At 36.2% G+C, this 22,892-nt stretch overlaps 1 protein-coding gene across 5 annotated transcripts in view; it reads left to right on the forward strand.

The window, feature by feature from the left end:
• The window catches only part of Usp34 (ubiquitin specific peptidase 34), a 186,190-nt gene that overhangs the window by 22,643 nt on the left and 140,655 nt on the right, over positions 1-22,892 (forward strand). For 4 of the 5 annotated variants that reach the window (XM_051200494.1, XM_051200497.1, XM_051200495.1 and 1 more), the window contains exons 3-10: positions 3,046-3,466; positions 13,280-13,330; positions 13,480-13,629; positions 15,037-15,104; positions 17,349-17,541; positions 18,918-18,979; positions 22,072-22,153; positions 22,232-22,324. In XM_051200494.1, coding sequence (XP_051056451.1) covers positions 3,046-3,466; positions 13,280-13,330; positions 13,480-13,629; positions 15,037-15,104; positions 17,349-17,541; positions 18,918-18,979; positions 22,072-22,153; positions 22,232-22,324 — 1,120 coding nt within the window. The remainder of the gene's footprint in view (positions 1-3,045; positions 3,467-13,279; positions 13,331-13,479; positions 13,630-15,036; positions 15,105-17,348; positions 17,542-18,917; positions 18,980-22,071; positions 22,154-22,231; positions 22,325-22,892) is intronic. The other variant, XM_051200498.1, reaches the window with a different exon arrangement.

The raw sequence follows: 22,892 nt of genomic DNA on the forward strand, positions 1-22,892 counted from the left end.
TTTTGTTGTTTTTCATTTTTTCAGGGCTTTTCTGTGTAGCTCTGTCTTACTCTGTAGACCAGCCTGGCCTCAAACGCAGAGTTTCTCCTGCCTTTGCCTCCGAGTTCTGGGATTAAAGGAATATGCTACCACTGTCCTTGAGTAATTTTTGTTGTTTAAGATTGGGGGAGGGTGTCTCACTTTGTAGTCCTAGCTTACTTTGGAATCACTCTGACCTCAACTCTCGATGCTGGGGTTAAAGGCATTGTATTTTTTTTTTTTTTTTTTTAATCCTCATACAAATTATAATATGGGCTGGGATTTGGGGTTGGAGAGATAGGTAGGCAGAGTACAGAGATGACTCAGTGGTTAAGAGGACTTGTTGGTTTTCTAGAGGACCCATCTTCAGTTCCTCTCAACAGTGGTGGCTCACAACTGCCTGTAACTGCAGATACAGGGGCTCTGATACCCTCCTGTGGCCTTCTGAGATCTGCGCACATACACACACACACACACACACACACACACATACACACACACACATACACACACACACACACACACAAACACAAACACATACCCTTACCCACCGCCCAGGGATGGGAAGGGAGAGAGGAAGGATCTTTCTGGGTGTTGTGACATATACCTCTAATCCTAGCATTTGGGTGTCAGGCGAGTCTCTTGAGTTTGACACACACACACCACACACACACACACACACACACACACACACCACACACACACACACACACCCTTACACACATACACCACACACACACACACCCTTACACACATACACCACACACACACACACACACACACACACACCCACCCTTACCCACCGCCCAGGGAGAAAGAGAAATGGGATGGGAAGGGAGAGAGGAAGGATCTTTCTGGGTGTTGTGACATATACCTCTAATCCTAGCATTTGGGTGTCAGGCAGGTGAGTCTCTTGAGTTTGAAGCCAACCTGGTCTACATTGTGAGTTCTAGGCCATTCAGAGCCACATAGTGAGACCTTGTCTCCTTAAAAAATTCTTAAATGGTAATAGGGAATTTTATAGCTGGCAAAGACCTTTGAAATAAAAAGTTTTATTTCATCAATGTGACAAATTCCTCTGAAAATAGTATTTAATTAGAGATAGGATCACAGTGGGATAGGAATTTTGGAGTGGTATAGTTGGTTGATTCAGTGTTGGATTTATCATAAGGTTTTAGTCAAGGTAATATAATCAACTGGAGGCTTACATGGTGTTGTTCTTTTGCTGCAGCTTATGCCTAAGAAAAACAAACACGAGATTCAGCGCCCACTTGGAGTTCATTGAGAGAAGGGAGAGAAAGAGGGGGTAGCTGGTGGCCAACCGAAAGCAGGGGGGGGGGGGCAAGAGAGGAACCACAGAGAGGAACCAGAGAGCGTGGCGCTCTTGGTGCGCTTGCTTTAAAAGGGGGGTCTTGCGCATGCGTAACTGAGTCCTCTGGCAGCCAGGTAAAGCTGATGTAGCAATGACACGGCCATGAGCGTACTGCCCATCGTCGGGGCGGGGGTCAGCTGGCTGCTAGTTCCTAACACATGGGGCTAGTGGATCTGCTGTCAAATTAAGTGCTTGTGGGAGGCCTTAGTTGTTTCTCATGTATACTTTTCAATAGGCAGCTTAAGTGTTATTAATTAACATCATGGTTGCAATGTCTTTATGACCTATTCTTAGATGTCCCATCCTTTAATTTCTACCACGTTCTATTCATTAGAAATGAATCCTTTCTTCAAGGAAGAAAGTTATGGTTTGCTTTTCAAATGAAAATGTGTCAGTAGTTTTGTGGTCATATTCCCAAGTTTATCATTCCTATAAAATTAAAGGTTTCTTGCCCTGCCTACCAGCTCCTAAGTAATCACTGTAAGGCTTAATATTAATTATAATTGTTTGGTCAGTAGTTCAGGATTATTATTAACTAGTTCTCACATTTAAATTAACCTATTTCTATTAATTTATATATTGCCATGTGGCCGTGGCTTACTGCTAATGCTCTGGCATCTTACTTCTATGGCAGCTATATGGTGTCTCCTCAGCTCTGCTCTCTTTCTCTCCGTAACCTTGTTTGGATTTGTCACCTAACTATATTCTGCCTGGCTATTGGTCAAAACACCTTTACTCATAACCAACAAAAGCACACATATTTGTAGCACACTGGAGGACCTCCCACACGATATTTTTCTGTGTGATCATATAGGGTTGCTGGACTATGGAGAGACATTTTGCTAATACTTTAAGGCATAAGCCATGCATAATAGCTGATTACCTGTCATCAGTCTTTGGATAATATAATTAGAACTGGATAATTCTTTTGTTGAGACAGGGTTTCTCTGTAGCTTCAGAGCCTGTCCTGGAGCTCACTTTGTAGACCCGGCTGGCCTCGCACTCACAGAGATCCACTTGCTCTGTCTCCTGAGTGCTTGGGACTAAAGGTGTGTACCACTACTGCTGGGCCTTGAAAACTGGGTACTTCTCATTTTGTTACTAAATAACAAGATTTTTAATTACCTGAAGAATGCCAGACATTGTGCTATTAATTGAACTGGTTTAAAAAGAACTAGATTTGTATGTAATATTTACTTGACATATTCTGGTTTTTTTTTTTTTTTTAACTGACATTTAAGATAGTGTTTTGTGTTTCTGAACGTGTCTGGTCTTCCAGACAGGGTCAGAATACCCATCTCAAGTAGTCTTCACGCAAATTTTTTATTTAAAAATGTAGGTAGATAATAAATTTTGTTAGCTAAAAAACAGTTTCATTGAAATTTTATATTTGGCTTCTGAGACAGGTTCTCTATAACCCAGGCTGTCCTTGAACTCATAGAGATCCATGTGCCTCTCTGCTTTCCAAATGCCAGGATTAAAGGCCTGTGATTCTATCATTAAAAGTTAGTACAGTGCTACCTTAGCAGAAAGGAGAGAAAAATTGATGTTTTTAAAAAGGATTTTAGTATTTGCTTCTTCTGTTACTTATTAAAATGTATAATTGTTTTTTCTCTAGGAAGCATTTATTTATTGCATTTTATTTTCTCTTATAGGCAATGTCTGTGCTGCTTCAAGGAATATAAGCATTTGGAGATTTTTAACCAAGTAGTGTGTGCACTTATTAACTTAGTGATTGCTCAAGTTCAAGTGCTCCGGGACCAGCTTTGTAAACATTGTACTACCGTTAACATAGATTCCACGTGGCAAGATGAGAGTAATCAAGCCGAAGAACCACTGAGTATAGATAGAGAATGTAATGAAGGAAATGCAGAAAGACAAAAATCAATAGAAAAAAAATCAAACTCTACAAGAATTTGTAATCTGTCTGAGGAAGAATCTTCAAAGAGTTCTGATCCTTTTAGTTTATGGAGTACAGATGAGAAGGAAAAACTATTACTGTGTGTAGCAAAAATTTTTCAAATTCAGTTTCCCTTATATACTGCTTACAAGCATAATACTCATCCTACTATAGAGGTATGTAAAAATAGGTTCTGTGACTTTTTATATTATCAAATCCTACTAAGCTTGTCCTTTCTGTATCTGTGAATAATGGAAACTAGTTATTTTTGATGGTACCCTTCCTGACTACCATGCCCCTGTTCCATTCCCTTCTCTCGTCCCCTTCTCTTTTTTCTTTGAGACGGGGTTTCGCTCTGTAGTCCTGAAGTCTATAGGCCTTGAATTTTGTGTATTCTTGGACTGGCCTTGAGGTTTGATTCACTTGCCTTAACCTGAGTATTTGGATTACATACAGGTGTACACAGTCATGTCTCAGGTTGATGGTAATTTTTCTAAAAATTACTGGTATTATATTTTATTCAGACCTTTTTATAACAGTTTATGTTGAATATTTGCATAATATATTTATAATTGAATTCACAGAACTTTTAAGTGACTTAAACAGTTTTGTGCTCTATTCATTATGACTTTAAACACTGATGGCTGGGCATGTAATATATAGTTTCAGTGATAGAGCACATGTTTGTCATTTTCATGAGGTCCTAAGTTCATGTCCCAACACTATCAGAAGTAAATAAAAATAATAGTTGCAGAGGACCCAGGTTCTGTTTTCAGCACCCATTCAGTAGTCTACAACTGTCTGTATCTCTAGTTCCAAGGGATCTAACCCTGATTCTGACCTCTTCAGGTTCCTCCTACAAATATGTGATGGGAAAATATACACTTCAGCACACATGTATATATAATAGTTAAAAAAAAGTTGTGGTAAAAGAACCACATGGAGTTTTTAATTTCAGTTTTAGAAACAGATGTCAGACTATCGGATTGGTGGTGTTGCATGTCTTTAATCCCAGCACTCAGGTGGCAGAGGCACAAAGATCTCTAGTTTGAGGCCAGCCTGGTCTACAGAGTGAATTCCAGGACAGCCAAGGCTACACAGAGAAACTCTGCCTCTCAAACTACTCCCCTGCCAGAAAAGGATGTCAGACTAGAATTTTTAATCAAACAGGTTATATATACATTTTAAAAAGTATTTTCTTTGGTAAAGCAAATTGCTTAATTCTGCATTTGCTATTTTTATGAGCATTTTCAGAAACATAGTAGTTTAATATTTGTGAAGATAATTGTATTTTTAGAAAGAAGGAATTGGGGGCTGGAGAGATGGCTCAGTGGTTAAGAACTGCTCTTCCAGAGGACCTCGGTTCAATTCCTAGCACCCTCATGGCAGCTCAGAACTGTCTGCAACTCCAGTTCCAGAGGATCTGGCACTTTCACACAGACATACATGCAGGCAAGGCAAGATACCAGTGCACATAAAATAAAAACAAATAAATTTATAAAAAAGAAGGAATGCATTGAGACAATTATGTGGTGTTGTATTTGTCTTAGTATAATAAATTACTTTTCATTCTATGAGAATGGGAGTCCACTTGCCAGGTTTGTCTTGCTCATTCATGTACTCTATTTACTCGGTGTTGGATGAATTGAAGTCATAAGTCTCTCCAGTTATGCTGCTCTGTGTAGGTTCCTTGTATTTCCTTCACTGACTGGCTTCTACACAGATGGACAAGCTTACATTGTGGTTTTAGGAGTGTTTGAGGAAGGCAGAAATAGAAGCTGTAAGGCACCTTGGCTTTCTCTGAAATGGCATAGAATAAACTTTTTCACATTTTGATGATTGATATAATTCATGAGGGTATTCAGCATTCAGAAGGGTGGTAAAAAGTCTATAGGTGGGGGAGGAAAGGTAGTTTTGTTATTATGATATATAAACTGGGTTCAGGTGGGCCTAAGGCTTCTGTGTAGTAGAAGACTGTGTAGTAGAAGATGACCTCGAACTCCCTCTTCTACATCCTTTGGTGCTGGGATTACAAGCATAAATTGCCATATTTGCATATGTGATGCTGGGAATAAAACACAGGGATTTGTGCTTGTCTAGGCAAATACCCTGTCAACTAAGCCGTATCTCTAGTCCGCATTCATATTTTGGACTGTCAGCTTCTCATAATGCTGACAGGTTGATCTGCCATATGTTCACTTCATTTATTTTTAAAATTTATTTGTAGAAAAGGTTTCACTATGTACCTCTGGTTGGTCTGGAATGTGCTATGTAGATCAAATTTGCATTATGCTGCTTGTTTCTGCCTCTTGAGTGCTAGGGTTTATTGTTTGGTTAGTTTGTTGTTGTTGGTTTTTCAAGACAGGGTTTCTCTGTATGGCTATGGTTGATTGTCCTGGAACTCCCTTTGTAGACCAGACTCATCTCAACTCAGATATTTGCCTGTCTCTGCATGCCACATGCTTTGATTAAAGGGTTGTGCCACCGTAACTGAGTGGCTTTATTTTTTTTTTTTTTCATGTCTGTCATTTTTCAGCTTATATCATCTGTAACTTTCATACTGCCAACTGTTCTTCATCTGAAAATAATAGTCCCTTATTGGAATATTCTCACCTAGCCAATGAATTGGTTATTAACCTTGTTAGAAATATTCATAAAAAACATTTTAAGCTAGATTGTGCTTTCTTCTAGAATTTAGTGTATGGTTCTGTGTATAAACTTTGTAAAGAATTTTATAAGATACATTAAAGATACCAACAAGTGTGAGAATTTCTTTTTCTAAACAAATGAATTGCTAAAAAATGTGATGTTAAGGACTGGAGAGATGGCTCAGTATTTAAGAGCACTGGCTGCTCTTCTAGAGGACTCAGGTTGGATTCCCACCACTCACATTGCAGCTCATAATTGTCTGTTCAGGGGATCCATACTTTTTTCAGGCCTACCAAGGAACACAGGTTTACATGCAGACTGAACACCTGTACATATGAAATAAAAATTAAAGATTTTTAAATGATTTATTTATTATGCATATAGTGTCTGGATCTATGCCTTCAGGACAGATAGGGCATCAGAACCTCATTATAAATGATTGTGAGCCACCATTTTGTTGCTGAGAATTGAACTCAGGACCTGTGGTGACGACCAGCCAGTGCTCTTAACCTCTGAGCCATCTTTCCAGCCCCCTAAATTTTTTTAAAATTTAATCATTAGAATACAGCGTAAATTTTGTTTTCATTCCTGGAATTTCTATTGAAAGATACTGGAAGTACTTTCATTAGGAACCTAGGTATGTGAACTGTATTCAGAAATTACTTTTATCTAGTTAGTTTTTTTTTTTTTTTTTTTTTTTTTTTGTTGTTGTTGTTGTTTTTTTTTTTTTTTTTTTTGGTGGAGGCAGAACCTTACTTTGTAACTGATTAGCTTGGTGGAGCTTGCCTTGTAGACTAGGCTGACCTGGAAGTCACATAGGTTCACCTAGCTCTGCCTCCCTGCTAGATCTATCTCTCTCTCTCTCCTGTCTCTCCCCCCCCTCTCTCGTTTTTTGAGACAGGGTTCTCTGTATTGCTTTGGAGCCTGTTGTGGAACTCACTCTGTAGACAGGGACTAAAGGCATTCGCCACCAATGCCCTGCTAGTTAAAATTCTTAGTGAAACCAGATGTGGTAGCTCATACTAGTCTTCCGGATGCTGAGGCAGGAGAATTAACAAAGTTTGAGGACAGTTTGGACCAACCGCAGTAAATTCTAGAACAGCTTGGCTCAAAACATACAAGCCAAAAATTTCTTTATAAGCTTACTATGAGTAATACTGAATCTATTATTTTGTTCCTAAAGTCACTTTAATCATCAGTGATGTTTTTTTCTTCTTCTTGCATTTAAAATGATAATCTGCAAATATTATAGTTATTGCTTAATACTTTCATTTTGGAGTACAGTGCCTTGTTATTATTATCCAAGACAATTTCATGTGGTTACTTGGTTGAAAGTAATAGTGTCATAAAATGAGGTAAAATTACTTTATTGAAATTTAATTAAAATTTTTACCTAAAGCTTTTTATAAACCTTTAATTAAAGTTGTTTTAATAAAAAAACTCATAAAAGAATTTCTTACTAAATGTTCTGTTCTTATTCATTGTTTAAAATACCCTAAAATTAGTGGTTTCTATCATAGTGATCATGTAATTAACTGTTAATTGTCATTTTTTTCTTCAGAAGGTCCTAGATTGAAATCTTGGTATGGTCTACAGATATTTTAGAGTTAGACTGTATGTATTTATAAATATGAGTTTAGTCTGATGTGTAATAAGCAATGCAGTGACAGTTATTTTCTAGTTTACCTTTTTGTTGTTTATTGAGACAAGGTCTCATCATATAGTATACATTGACCTTCACCCATAATCCTTTGCCTCCACCTTTTAAGTGCTGGGTTGTAGGTGTGTTCCACCAGGCCCAGCTTTCTTTTCTTTGAATTCATAGTCCATCTAGTCTTACTTTTATTCCTGTGCCATCCTTTCCTGTTTAAGCATTTTACTTGAAGTTTTATTTTAAGGTATGTAACTTGATGAAATCTTTTACAAGGAAAAGGTTCAAAACTCATGTTGTTCATATTTTGATAGTGGTGACTAGAAGCCTAGTTAGTGCCCTTATTTAGTAGAGGCAGGATTTACTTGCCTTATAGACATAAAAAGATTTGGCCATATTTCTCCTGTGTGATGCTGTGAAGTCCCAGGGTTGGGTCTTGTAATGTACAACACCATTTCTTGACAATTTGAACTGATTATCAACAGCTAATACTCAAGAGGATGGAAACTGGGAGACTTGTTTGCACCTCCCTTCTTTCCTTCCTAGCACCCTTTTAAATTTATGTAGATGGGACATATACATATATGTGGGTGGTAGGAGGGGGCAGTGATAGTATTAAACCTAAGGCTTCATGTATAAAGGCCAGTAATCTATAATTGAGAAGTAGCTCCTAATTATAAGTTATTAACTATTTTGTGTGTCTTGCTGTGTTATACATAGTTGGTCTTAAACTTGTGGGACTTATTTGTTCTGCCTCTTAGGTCATGCTTTGCTGAAAGTTAAAAATGTTTAAAAATACTTAGTGACTTGAAAGGGGTAATATTGTTGGGAATAGGTTGTTAATTAGTATTCCTATGAAATGATTTACTTGTGTAGTGTTCTAAATATTTAAATAATTATAAAAATTGTAGAAGCAAAACGGAGTGACATGTGACCGTTGTCCCAGCTGCTCAGTATACTCAGATGGGAGGAGTACCATAATAAACCTAATTTCTCCCCTTTAAAGAGTTTATGTATATGATGCTTTTATCTGGACACGCATACACGCATGCACATGCACACATATATGCCCTGCATGCATGCCTGGTGTCTGGGGGGCCAGAAGAGGGTACTGGATTCCTTAGAACTAGAATTACAACTGGTTGTTAGCTACCACATGGGTGCTGGGAACTATTGAACCTTGGTCATTTTAAGATTATCAAAATACTCTTTTTTTTAGTTGCTCTGGCCTTCTGTAGACCTGGCTGGCCTCAAAATTCAGAGATCTATCAGCCTCTCTGTGTGGAGTGCTGGGATTAAGATAACTCGTCACCAACACCAGCCAGCTGCAAAGTACTCTAAAGACCTGAGCGATCTCTTCAGTTACCTAATCCCTTGGGGCTGGATGAAGTGGTTCATACCTTTAATCCCAGCACTTGGAAGGGAGAGTCTTGCCTGGTCTTCATAGTAAGTTCCAGGATAGCTAGTACTGTATAGTGAGACTATGTCTCAAACAGAAAATTTGCAGAGAGGAGAGAGGTGACAGTAATTTTGTTTAATGTATGTATTCATGGTATGATGAGGCTGTGTACATGTAACTTGACAATTTTAAGTCTTATATCTTCCACCCCTTTAAAGAGGGTTTTGTGTAGCTCAGGCTGACCTTGAATGTACTATGTGGCAAAGATAGCTTTGAAATTAATGTGTTTTGGTCTTTTTATTGACTGCTATTTCGTTTTTGGTACCCTGTACTTTTTTTTGGAGACAGGTTATTCCTGGATACCCCTTGGTAGTTTAGAATTTAAGTAGCACAGCAAACTCAATTTGTGGCAACCCTCCTAACCCTGTAGATTACTGCATGCACGATCATGATCCCTTTTTAAATTAATAACAAGAAAGTATACAAAATGTTAATTTGGTAGAGTGTCTAGTGTTCACAAAGCCCTGGATTTGATCCCTACCACTTAATGAACTGGGTGTGGTGTTTCTAGTTTTGGGTGTGTTGGAGGATCAGGAGGAATAAAAAAGTTAACCTTGGTTGTATAGAGAGAGAGCTTAAGGCCAGCCTATGATGTATATGAGACCATTTCACAGAAAACAAAGCTGTATATGATGGCCTATTCTGAGTCCATCTTAGGCTACATAGTGGGACTTTGTCATAATATAGTTTTTAAAAAGTATTTTATTACATTTTATTTTGTGTATTGTATATATGTGCGGTGCATGCGTGTGTAAGTGTGTTTAAGAATTCTTGGAGCTAGGAGCTAGAGGGCACTTTTCAGGATTCAGTTCTCACTTTCTACCATATGGGTTCTAAAGATTAAACTCAAGTTGTCGGGCTTGGCACCTTTATTGAGTGATCTTGTAAGGCTTTTCTCATTTGTTTGTTTATTAATATATTCATTCCTTCATCTGTCTGTCTTTCTGTCTGTCTGTCTGTCTTTCTATCTGATATTGTCTAACTCTGTAGCTCTGGTTAGTCTGGAACTTGCTAAATGGCCAAGAGATCGCCTGAGTCCTGGGATTAAAGGAGTGTGCCATCATGCTTAATGCTTTTTAAAACATCTTTAAAGCTTTACAGTTGTTTTTTGTATAATTCCATAATTATTTAACTGTTAATATTAATTTAAACACTCCTGACTTTAAGCATAAATTTAATTTTCAACTCAGCGACCTTCAGTTTTTTATGGCTCAGTTATGGAGCAATATTTGCTTTATTAGATAAAGAATTATTTCACTCTTTAATTACCCACTAGTTTGTGGTTTTTTGAGACAGGATTTCTCTGTAAAACAGTCCTGGATGTCCTGGAACTCACAGAGAGCCACCTGCCTCTGCCTCCCAAGCACTGAGATTAAAGGCATGTATGTGCCACCACTGCCCGCCTGTAACCACGTCTTTTTGATATGGTTTTGTTTGCTTCTAAAACGTGTCATAATTTCATTTGATAAACATAGGGATTATAGTGAGATTGTAATCTAGACTTCACTGTATGCACTTAAAATTCTATTACTAAAAAGGAAGTGGCAGGTGGAGAAATATAGACTGGGAAAACTGTTACTCTCAGTCTCCATATGGAACCTATTGCACATCAGCATAGAAATTTTTTCAGAGTTCCTTCCATACTGTGTTCATGCTCTGCGCCAGTAATCTTGATGGAAAGTAATATTCCAGCATGGTTCATTGTCAGTGACTTAGTACTTTAACAGTGTCACAGCAGTTCTTAAATTCTGAAATTTTCCCTGCTGATGCTTAGACTGCAACCCAGAGCCTTTTACATGCTGGACAAAAGTTCTGTCCCTGAACCACAGCCTCAATCATAGACATTTGAGAGTAACTTGAGGCCCTGCTATTAGAAACTTTAAAAAGGAGGTTTAGTATACCTATTTTGGAAACTTTTTATTTGGGTAATTTTAGTTGATGTGCATGCAGTATTCTGAGAGTGCTGTGATTTGTCATTTTCAGACCTATTTCAACAATTCAGCTTTATGTGAAACAGGTAATGGTAAAGAATGAATGTGTTCTCTTGGTATGTCTTTCAGATTAATGTATTTATAGTGTGACTAATTAAAAACAATATACAAAAAATGTTCACCCCCCCCCAGTGCTTCCTTTTAACCTAATTAATAGTTAAATATCTTTACAGTTCATATCTTCTCAGACTTTAAAAAGAAATATATCTCAGCTCTTGGCAGATTAGGGTAGGATTAAGAGTTAAAGGTCACCATTCCTACTATTTGGGAGTTATTGATGGGAGTTTCTGTTCTGCTTAGTCCTGCAATCGTTCGGTTCCAAATAAACATAACAGAGGCTTATATGTTTGGCTGATGGTTCAGGCTTCTTATTGGCTAGCTCTCTCTTAATTATTAACCCATTTCTATTAATCTGTGTATCTCCACATGGTCTTGTCTTACTAGTGATGCCAGGGCCTGTTACCTTTCTCAGCAGCTACATTGTGTCTTGAGAGATTCACTCTCTGTCTTCCTCTTCCTAGCATTCTCCTAGCCTGGTAAACCCATTTGTACTTCATGTCTGACTACATCCTCCCTGTCCATTGGCTGAAACAGCATGATTGATTAGCCAGTAAGAGACACATTTTCACAGCATACAGAAAGACATCCCCCATCAGAGACACTTTCTGAAGTCCCACTCCATTGTCTGTCTAAATTACAGTTAGCAAGGCATAGTATTGCATACTCAAACTCCTAACTTAGAAAGCCAAAACCAGAAGGATTGTAAATTGGAGGCCAGCTTGTGCTATCCAATAGTATGATCCTAATTTTAAATAATTTTGATAATTAGATCTTGTTCATAAGTTCTGTTCTTAAATATAGTACAGACAGAATAGTATTACCTTCTCTTGAACATACAAATCTACTTAACTTTTTTCTATACATTTTGTTTTCAACAGGCCTATTTTTGGAGGGGTTGATTTTGAGACAGTGCTTCTCTATGTAGCTCTGGCTGTTCTGGAGACTGGCCTTGAATTCAGAGATTCTCCTGCCGTTGTCTCCAGAACACTGACTGGTTTTTCAGGTGTGCACCACCACTGCCTGGCTTTTAACAGGTTTATAAAGGTATAACTTATATATCATATGTCTATAGTTTAGTCAGACAAACTTCTACTTCACCGCAGTTTTTAGAGTGTTTTCTTTTTTGATAGGATTTCTAGGATTGGGTATTTGTACTACCATTTACTTACCTGATCAGTGGGTATTAGTTGTATTTAGGTTTGTTACAGTTTCTGTGAACATAATTATACAAGCATTTTCCAGCATTTCTCTTGATACTTCCTCAGACTGAAACATCCAAAAGATTGTCTGAAGGTCTAAAATACTCAAGATTACCTGAAGGTCTAAACTTAATATTTAAATATTGAAAGTCATAGAACCCATATTTGCTTATATGGTTACCCACAATGTTTGATGTACTTCAGGCGGCAGTTTAAATATTTTTTTTTTTTTTTTTTTGAGATGGGGTTCTCTGTGTAGCTTTGGAACCTAATCTGGAGCTCACAGAGATCCGCCTGTCTCTGCTTTCCTAAGTGCTCAGATCAAAGGAGTGTGCCACCACCACCCAGCTGACACAGTGTAGATATGGAACACACATTAGGAAACTCTGGAGCTTCTCTCTAGAGAATTCTAGAGTGTAGAATCATCTAAGCTGTATTTTTATGTGTCACTCTGACTCTTTTGAAGTATGCCCCCCCAAGTGTTGAAGTTCCAACCCAGGTTCTTATACATGCTAAGTAAGCAAGCATTCTACTATAAAACAATTTACCTGCCCAGATACACTATGGTTTTAAAGAAAAACATGTATGTTTTAAATTGTTTTTATTTGAGAAAGAAAAATAAACCCAGTATGGTTGGTTGGTTGTACACAGCTGTAATGTCACCTGTGAAGATGGAGACAGGAAAGTCATAAACTCAAGTATATTCTGTGTAGCCCAGTTGTAGAACACTTGTCTGACGCTTGCTCTGGTTACTGTGGAAGAAACCTGAGCAGCAGTAGGGGAACAATGCAGTGTGTACTACCGCATGGAAGTTTTCTGCAGAGCTGAGTTCCTGTCATGTCAGGAGGGGATGTTGCTGTTGATGGCTGTAATGGCTGTAAAGTAACTTACTGAGATTTTATAAAAGCACTTTGGGATATTGTATGTTTTTTTTTATTATAATTAAATAGTGACCTAATATTTACTTTTTTTAAAATTAGGATATATCGACGCAAGAAAGTAACATATTAGGTGCATTCTGTGATATGAATGTAAGTGTTTACCTTCTTTATTCTAAGGTTTATGGAAATTGTTTTTTTCTTTTGAGTTTGTTTTTATATCATTATTGTCCCAATGTTCTCATAAATTGAAAATTATTTCTGTTAAGTTTAAAACTGATACACTCTTTTGCTTTTTGTAGGATGTAGAAGTACCCTTGCATTTGCTTCGTTATGTCTGTCTGTTTTGTGGGAAAAATGGCCTTTCTCTTATGAAGGATTGTTTTGAATATGGAACTCCTGAAACTTTGCCGTTTCTTATAGCACATGCATTTATTACAGTTGTTTCTAATGTAAGTATTGTTTGGAATTAGTTTTGAACTTTTCTAGTGCAATATCTTGGATTTTGGTGACATGAAATTTTTTTTTTGGTCTAGAAATGGCAAGTATTTTTTAAATTTGCATATACAACCATCTTTTGCATAAACTGAATAGGTAAATCTCTTAAAGGGCAATAAAATTGTAATTTGAATGAAATTAAGTTTAAAATAGGTAAAGATTATCCTTATCTCTTGTATGTAAAATTAAAGGTTAATGACTTTTGTTGAACTTAGTCTTTTGGGATATTTATGCTGGGATAACTTTTTGCTTTTTATTGATGGCTGTCTACTTCATTAATGGAGTATGTTTTACTTCCCTGTACATTACTTAAAAGGTTGTAATCTTTCTTTTTCTCTTTACACTGTCAGAACTGTGAGGCACAATAAAAATTGAGAGGAGTAATTTTATTACCTGTATATTCAGCCTTTAGCTTTGGTTATTTCTGAAAGAGCATAACTAAAGTTAAATGTAATTGAACCAAAACCTGGATTTTAGTATAACTATTCACAATAAAAATAAATAAATAAATAAATAAATAAATAAGAATAGTATTTGAAAAGCACTTGACAGCATTGTGGTTCCTTGCATCCCATTCAGTGTCACAGTACACTGGAAAGGGAAGGCACTGGCATTACTCAGATGTATTGAACCTTTGTGTTTCTTAAGTTAGTGATTTCTACCAAGATTATTTCTAAATTCATAGTTCCATGTGTTCTATTATGGTGAGAAATTTTAACACAGAAGAAGTACATGTAGTGCGTAGTCTTGTATGTACCATTTAGACTTTGAGTACGTGTTAGGTAAGGCCCGCTTTCCTGCTTTTTATAGTCTTGGCCTAGGCCCCTTTGGGGTTTACAGTTGCCTTTTTTTTTCTTTCTTTTTTTTTTTTTTTTTTTAAGTTTAAACTGTTAACTATTAAAGTAAGAATAATGATGGTATCTTCCTTACAGCATTTTTAAACATTAAGTGGAGTTTGATTTGGTAAGACAGTTTTTGCTACTTTATCAAACAGTAGCTGTGTGATTAAGTTATGGAGAGTGGGGAATCATTTTTCCCCTATTAATGATATATTTAATGTATAGTTAGAGGCTTGCTGTAATTTTATTAGCAAGAGGGAGCAAAGGTAAACCTGAAAAGCATATCCATATCTAACATCATCCTTCAGTTTGCTTGTTTTCTGTCCTAATTTCTGTAGCTTGTGAGAGGTGAGGCAAGCACAGTGTATGCGATTTGAGTTCCTTTTGTATCTTTGGTCTTTGAGTCACTTGTTATACTTTGTACGTATATAAAAATGTGCAGTTTAATATTGCTTAATCTTTACGTTTATGCCTTAATGTTTCACGTTTTTATTACATTGTTTTGTTTATATTTACTTACAGATTAGGATATGGCTACATATCCCTGCTGTTATGCAGCATATTATACCTTTTAGAACGTATGTTATCAGGTAAGCTTTCTTCCCTCATTTATTATTTAAATAAATTTACAATAGAATATAACAATTGTGTTGCTTTTGAAAACTCTTGCAGATATATCCTAGGGAAGGCTTTCAGTTTATACATAATTTCTATGTGTGTGTATGAGTTTATATTTGATTTGTGCATATTGGCAAGTTGTTTAATCTTGTTTATACATGTGAGTTTAGGAAGAATTAAATAGACATGATTTTCTGAGTTCATTCAATAAATAATTTTAAGTATTTTGTTTAGGAACAGCTTATTAATACACACAGTTTATAAGAAGTCACAAGTATTACAGGATAAAGATCAGGAAAAAATATTAAGGGTATGAGAGTGTGTACTATAATTTTACATACTTGGTGGGGTAAGGGCTGAGGAGATGCTTTGTTGGAAAAAGCATGTACACAAGTATGAGGATATGAGTCCACATAAAGACTAAAGACCCGGGCATGACTGCAAATGTTGTAGTTGAGGTGAAACTTGGACACTGATTACTGGAAGTTCGATAGCCACCTGTCCAATCTTACTTGATGATGTTTTAGGCAAGTGAGACCCTTTCTCAGACAAAAAGTGTTGGGTACCATGGAAATAATACTTCCAAACTCTATACACTCAACTCTTGTATATATGAACACACTTAAGTTAAATTACAGGAATGAGAAAGAGGAAGTGATTTTGAGTTTTATTGTTAGCCTAACTCTAGTTCCAGATGTTCCCAATCCTTCTTCTGACTTCCATAGGCAATAAGCATGTACGTGTACATACATACATATAGGCAAAGCACACAGAAACTGTTAAGTCTAAAAAAAATTTTAAAGAAAAAGGAAAAAGATAACATTACAGATGATAACAAAGTGGATGTCATTAACAGTGATGGAAAAGACAAAGTGTAGATGAGATTTTGTATTCCTTGTGAGACGTTAATGTGATGGCAAATTGAAAGCATGAACTTCTAGTTCAGAAGAAAATCATTTAGTTGTCAGTGTATGGTCTGGTGAGTTTGCTTTGTGGGTACAGTGCTTGCTGCATAAGCATGCAGACTTGAGGTCAGATGCCTAGTTCCAATATTAAAAAGAAGCAGAACCAATTCCCGTAACCATGTGTAACTCCAGTCCTAGGGGAACAGATACCATCTTCTGGCCTTCAGGCACCAGGCATACAAGTGGTACTCAGGCATACTTGAAGGTAATACAAACAAACATAAAATAAGGACATATTTAAATAAGTAAATAATAAACAAAATGAAAAATACATAAAAATGAAAATAAAAAACTAATATAAATAAAATGATGAATAAATAGAAGTAATGTAGAGGGCAATTGAAGAAGGTCTGCCCTTCATACACATGTATAGTTGTATACATATACTCACATATAGCACACATGCCGCTGACATACACGCCCCACAAAACTTGAACTACAATCCCATGCTCCAAATTGTCAGCATAAAAGCAGTACTTAGAAACAAGTAGAACATATGAGGTCACTTAAATAGAGAGCAAAGAAAGAAAATAAAGATGAGTCTGGGGTGAATCCCTGTATCAGTTGCTTTTGCTATATAAGCAAACGCCCTCACCATACCTATTGTTTTTAAAGTAATAGGCATTTATTATTTCTCATAGTTGGTAGGATACATATTTCAACTGATTTAGACTGGCTTGGCTGAAACTGTGTGATTGAGGGCAACCTTAATTGTTCTGTGCTTTGCCTAATTGGTGTTGGGAAATAACATACTCACGTATGAAGTACTCTAATTTGTAGTAAAGCATTATGGAGGTACAGAAACCTGGTAAATGACCTGTTGTTTTGCATTTGTCAATTCGGGTTGCACTCTCAGCAATGACACATTGTTACAGCTCAGAGTTGGTTTTTACAAATTAAGTACAAATAGTTTAAATTGTTGCTAGCTAAATGGCTCAGTGGATGGAAGTACTTGAAGCCTGATGCCTTGAGTTCCATCCACAGGACCCATGTAAGTAAGAGAACCAGTTCTCGTAAGTTGTTCTCTGACCTCCATGCCCATATTGTGGCACCTCTACATGCCTTCACACATTATAAATAATTGTAAACATTTAAAACACAAAAGAGGGAACTTTAAGTTAAAAATAAATGTAAAGATTCCAGGGTCCTAATATATAAAATGGAGAGCTGGAGCAAAGGAATCTTGATGAATTTCTATTGGGATTTTAGGTTTAGTGAGTTTTATGTGTTTTCTGTTTTTGAATCATTCAGGTATTTATGCAAGCTCTCTGATCAGGAGTTACGACAGAGTGCAGCTCGTAACATGGCTGACTTAATGTGGAGTACAGTGAAAGAACCATTGGATACAACTCTATGCTTTGATAAAGAAAGCCTAGATCTTGCTTTTAAGTACTTTATGTCACCAACTTTGACCATGAGGTTGGCTGGATTGAGTCAGATAACAGTAAGCTATGTTTCCTTTGTTTTTGATAACTTCGTTTCCTTGCTAGACACATAACAATGATACTAGTGAAGGACTTTGTTAGGCTTAAAGCTATCTTACATGGATTATTTTGTATTTCCTTCACAAATAATTTCTGTATTTTCCTTTTTAAAAAATAAGATCAGTGAGCATTAGAGAGGTGGCTCAGGGGTTAAGAGCATTTGTTGCCCTTGCAGAGGACCTGGGTTTGGCTGTCTGATCCAGCCTGGATTTTAGTTATGTATCACCACACCAAACACATATGTATGTTGTGTATATGTGTCAAGACTGTGATATCTATCTATATCTCTCTCTCTCTCTCTCTCTCTCTCTCTCTCTCTCTCTCTATATATATATATATATATATATATATATATCTTCTCAGACCAACCTTGAAGTCACTGTGTAGCCAAGGCTGGTTCTGACCTGATCTTCTGCACTTCTTTACTGCAGGGTTTCCAGGAGTGTGCTGCTATACCTGACTGTTTTTACAGTTTTATATTATTGTTGTTTGTAAAAACATATTATGATGAATTTGATCTGAGGTTTGACTATACCGCCAGGACAGCCTAAAACTCGTAATTTCCTGCTCCACTTACTGACTTGAACTACAGGGTTGGGGACAGCCATGCTCTATTCAATATTCTGCACTTAGCGTTTTAGTACAGAAAAGTGATTGTCAGTACTTTTCCAGAGTTAGTTATAACAGAAGCCACATTTAACTGACATCAGCATATTTTGTACATTGTTAAGACTATTTAAAATAGGGGGGGGGGAATCAATTTAAAATCTGTGTGTTTGCATACCAAGAAGGGGATAGGTGAATAATTTGCATGGTGTATGAACTATTTACTAAAGACAGTTGGCTGATGTAGAATGGATGTGCTGTAGTCCTCAATAGCTTTTACTTATTTCCATATCTTATTTATTTTTTGTAATGTAATGTCAGCACACTGAAAATCTAAAGTGATCTAATTTTGCTTAGGTGTTAGGTTTTCTAAATACAAAAAATGCTTCTTGATGTTTTCCCAGATAAATCTCGTCAGTTTTGCCTAGGAAGCCTAATGACCTGATTTTTTTTCTACCTAGATTGTATTTACCTCTTTTTCCTTATTCAGCTTTATTTTCTTGAATGTGTTTAATGAAATAAAGCATAAATGTTCCTTTTGCAAAGAAATTTAGTATTTAACATGATAAAGTAATATACTCAAGGTTTTATGTCTTACATTTTATAATTGTAATCTTATCAATTGTAGTCTATATATGTAACAAGTTTATTGTGTTTCTGACCATTTGCTAACAGTTTTTGGTTTTGTTGTTAAAAGATAGAAACCTTAATTTCTTTTCTTTGATCTTAGAATCAGCTTCATACTTTCAATGATGTGTGCAATAACGAATCATTGGTATCAGACACAGAAACGTAAGTGGGAGCATAGTTGATATAGAGTTATCCGTTTTTTTGTTTTCCTCTTTTTCTTTTAAACTGTAGCTCCAGCTATTCTGGAACTCAATGTGTTGACAAGGTTGGCCTCAGATCTGTTTGCCTATGACTTATGAATGCTGGGATTAAAGATGTATGCCACTATGCCTGACTGAAGTATAACATTGTTACTGTTTATATAGTAAATATAGTTGTGACTTTAGTTGATTTGAAGTGTTTATTGGAAATCTTTACCATGTGGCTTTAGTTTGTATGGAACAGACAATATGATTAAACTTTGTTTTTTAAAAAATATACACTTCAGTGCTGGCAAGATGCTTAGTAGTTATGAACAATTGCTTCTTTTCCAGAGGACTCAGGTTAAGTGACCCAGAACTGCCATTCTAGGGATTGCATGCCCCTCCTGGCCTCTATGAGCAGCACTGTACTCGAGTGTGGGGACACACACACACACACACACACACACACACACACACACACACACACAGAGGAATATATAGAAAAATAATCTTAAAAAAATGACCTAGTCATTAAGACACTTGCTTCCAGAGGATCTGAGTTCAATACCCAGTATCCCAGTGTCTTACAACCACCTGCAACTTAAACTAAGGATTCAACACTCTTTTTGAACATGTTAATCTAATAAGAAGCTCAAATACATGAAACAGAGCTCTAGGTGTAATAGTACACACCTGTCACTATTATATTTAGTAGGTAGAGAAAGGAGGAGCAGATGTGAAACAAAACTCTGCCATACAGCAAGACTTGCTTAGAAAAGGGAGTGGGGTGGGCAAGACATTAAAACCACCATGAAATAATAATTGGTCACTGTAACAGTGATAATAAAAAAATATAGAAATTGAACATGAAGACCTTAGATATTAGTACTTAGTATCTGTCACAAAAAAGGAGAACGTATGGTCCAAAGACTGATATGTGAATGTAACTAGCAACTTAAAAGTAGAAAATAACCAGATACCCATCAAAAGTAATTGGAGAAACAGAGGTAGAGCATTGAAAAATGTAATAGTATTTAACAATAAAAAGAGTGGTATATTAGTGCATTCTACAGTATAAATAAAGATAATAATTGGATAAACATTGTAGTATATTTGAGTGATGTAATGCTATTAGGGAATAAAAAAGACACACTACCATGTGAGTAAACCTGGTAAATGTCTAAAAAGTTTGATTTATTGTTTCTGGAGAGATGGTTCAACAGTTAAGAGCACTTACTTACTGCTTTTCTAGAGGACCTGAGTTTAGTTCCTAGAACCCACATTGGGTGGCTTACAACCACTTGTAACTCCAACTCAAGAGGTCCAACACCCACCTTTTACCTCCTAAGCACCAAATAGGGACATATCATTTATCTATATAGACACTTTCATACATGAAAATAAAAAGTCGTAGTAATCTACATGATGGAACAATGCTATTCAACAATCTAAAAAGAATGAAACTGAGTGATAGAAGACTTGCCTCACATGAATGAGGCCCTATGTTCAATTCCTAGCACAAAAACAAAAAGGAATGGATTATAAATATAAATAATATATAACAGCCTTGTAAATAGGTAATGTATGGTATATATTACAACATTAATAAAACTTCAAGCAGACAAACTAGGGCTGTGGGTTAAGTACTGACCTAGTAAACTGACTAGAGTGTGGATCATCAATCCACATAGAGTGCTAAGTGGGCCTTGCTGGAATCCCAGGGCAACCCTGGAACAAATTGAATTGGTGAGCTTTTGGTTCAGTGTATAAAATAGAGTACAGTTAGGAAGACACTCAGTATAACCCTCTAGCTCCATATGTGTGCATCCATGTATGTGCACACATATTTACCACCCACCTGAATACTAATGCATCACAGCACAGTACAGGGTACAGGGTACCAGAAAAGAGACTTCAGTATGGCATGTGCAAGGGCCATAGGTTCGATCCCTTAGAGCACATCTGTCTATCTTTCACAAGGCCCAATGAAAAATAATGTTACCATATAATCTCATTTATCTGAAACATTTATGAACTGATTAATTATGGAGATGGAAAGTGGACTAATAAAACTGGAAATGATGATAATGGGTTTTTCTGAAGTTATGCAAATGTTTATTATGATGTGTTGAAAACATTTCATTCAAAACAGGTGAATTTTGCATGTGTAACATGTATATCTTAGTTATAATTTTGAAAAATACTCAGTTTTCTCTCCAGTACTAACACATTCTTTTTCTATTTGCTCTAATTTTCTCATACTGTTTATACAATATCTTACCAGTATGAACTATCCTTACCTACTTAGTTCTTAAAACTTATTCTAAAAATGACCCCCATCTTTGCTCAAAACAAACAAAACAAAAATTTGTTTTGTTTTACTTTTCTTGAGACAAGAGTCACTGTGTAGCTTTGGGTATCCCAAAACTGATTACTATAGATCATGATGGCCTCAAATGTAAGGTGATCCTCATGCTTCTAGAGTTGAGATTTTATTTTATTTCGATGGATTTCATATATCAAATTTGAATCTTACGGGTCATATCTTTAGTAGAACTACCCAGAAGTAGTAATAATATATTAGGAGTATTGTTTTAATGTTTTTTCTGTACACTACAATTATATGTCTATGATTTTATATATACAATACAATGAATGAAGAAGTGAATGCTTCATTGGTATTAGGAAGGAGACATGTAGTTTGTTCGTGAATACGATTCTTCCATGTGTTCATCTCTTAGGTAACTACTTCTACTTTGATTATTTCATTATAGAACTGGTATTGGGAAATCTTTTCCAAATGCGCTAGTGCCTACTGTGGAAAATAACACCTGGGAGCAAAGTCTAAGATGCGATAGTCTTACCTGGGTAGCTAGTGTTGTTACTTTAACTTTTCAGTTGTTAACTGTTAATAAATTCAGGGCATGTTTATTTTAGTTATGCTTCATAGCATTTTGAATAATTTTTATATTTCTTTGTATTATATGGAGTCAAATTTAGGTTTTCTGTTGTGTCTTTTTTACACATGAGAAAATTGCTTTAAAAATTATTTTTTCAATCATTTGGTCTTAGGTCCATTGCAAAAGAACTTGCTGACTGGCTTATTAGCAACAATGTAGTGGAGCATATATTTGGACCAAATTTACATATTGAGGTTTGTGGAGAATTATATTGGTTATGTATTGTATAAAGGTATTTAAGAATATCACTACAATGAGTTTTCTTTTTTTAGATTATTAAACAGTGCCAGGTGATTTTGAACTTCTTGGCAGCAGAAGGACGGTTGAGTACTCAGCATATTGACTGCATTTGGGCTGCAGCACAGGTGATACTAACATTTCATATTCACTTAATGTTTTCTTTAAAATGCTCTAGATGCTATTACTTTATGAAAGGAAACCAAGGTATGAGGAAGATGTGATAGGAACCTCTGAGGTTTGGGTTGAGTCCTTGTGTTATTGATAGAACACAGGCTATTAGAATCAATAGAACTTAAGGAAACTACTCAGTTTTAATGAAGAGACATTTTCCTATTATTCCCCTGATTTTTCCCCCCTGTGGTAGTCAGCTTGCCTACCAACCCACCTCCCTCCCAATCAGGATCTCACTATGTAGCTCTGGATGGCCATTTACTGCCTTATTCTCCTGAGTATTGGGATTAAACACTTTTGCCAGCATGCTTTGATGTTATGATGTTCTGGGTTTTTATTTGTTTGTTTTGTTTTCTTTTTTTCTTTTAACTTTTTGAGTAGCCCTTTATCCATTTGAATGATTAAAAAATTTAAACTGTAAAAATAAATATTAAGTATGGCTGGAGAGATGGCTCAGAGGCTAAAAATACTTGCTGTTAGAGGTCTCAAGTATTGGTTCCCAAACCCAGGTCAAGTGGCTCG

Source organism: Phodopus roborovskii, unplaced genomic scaffold, assembly GCF_943737965.1.
Source record: "Phodopus roborovskii unplaced genomic scaffold, PHOROB, whole genome shotgun sequence".
NCBI lineage: Eukaryota > Metazoa > Chordata > Mammalia > Rodentia > Cricetidae > Phodopus > Phodopus roborovskii.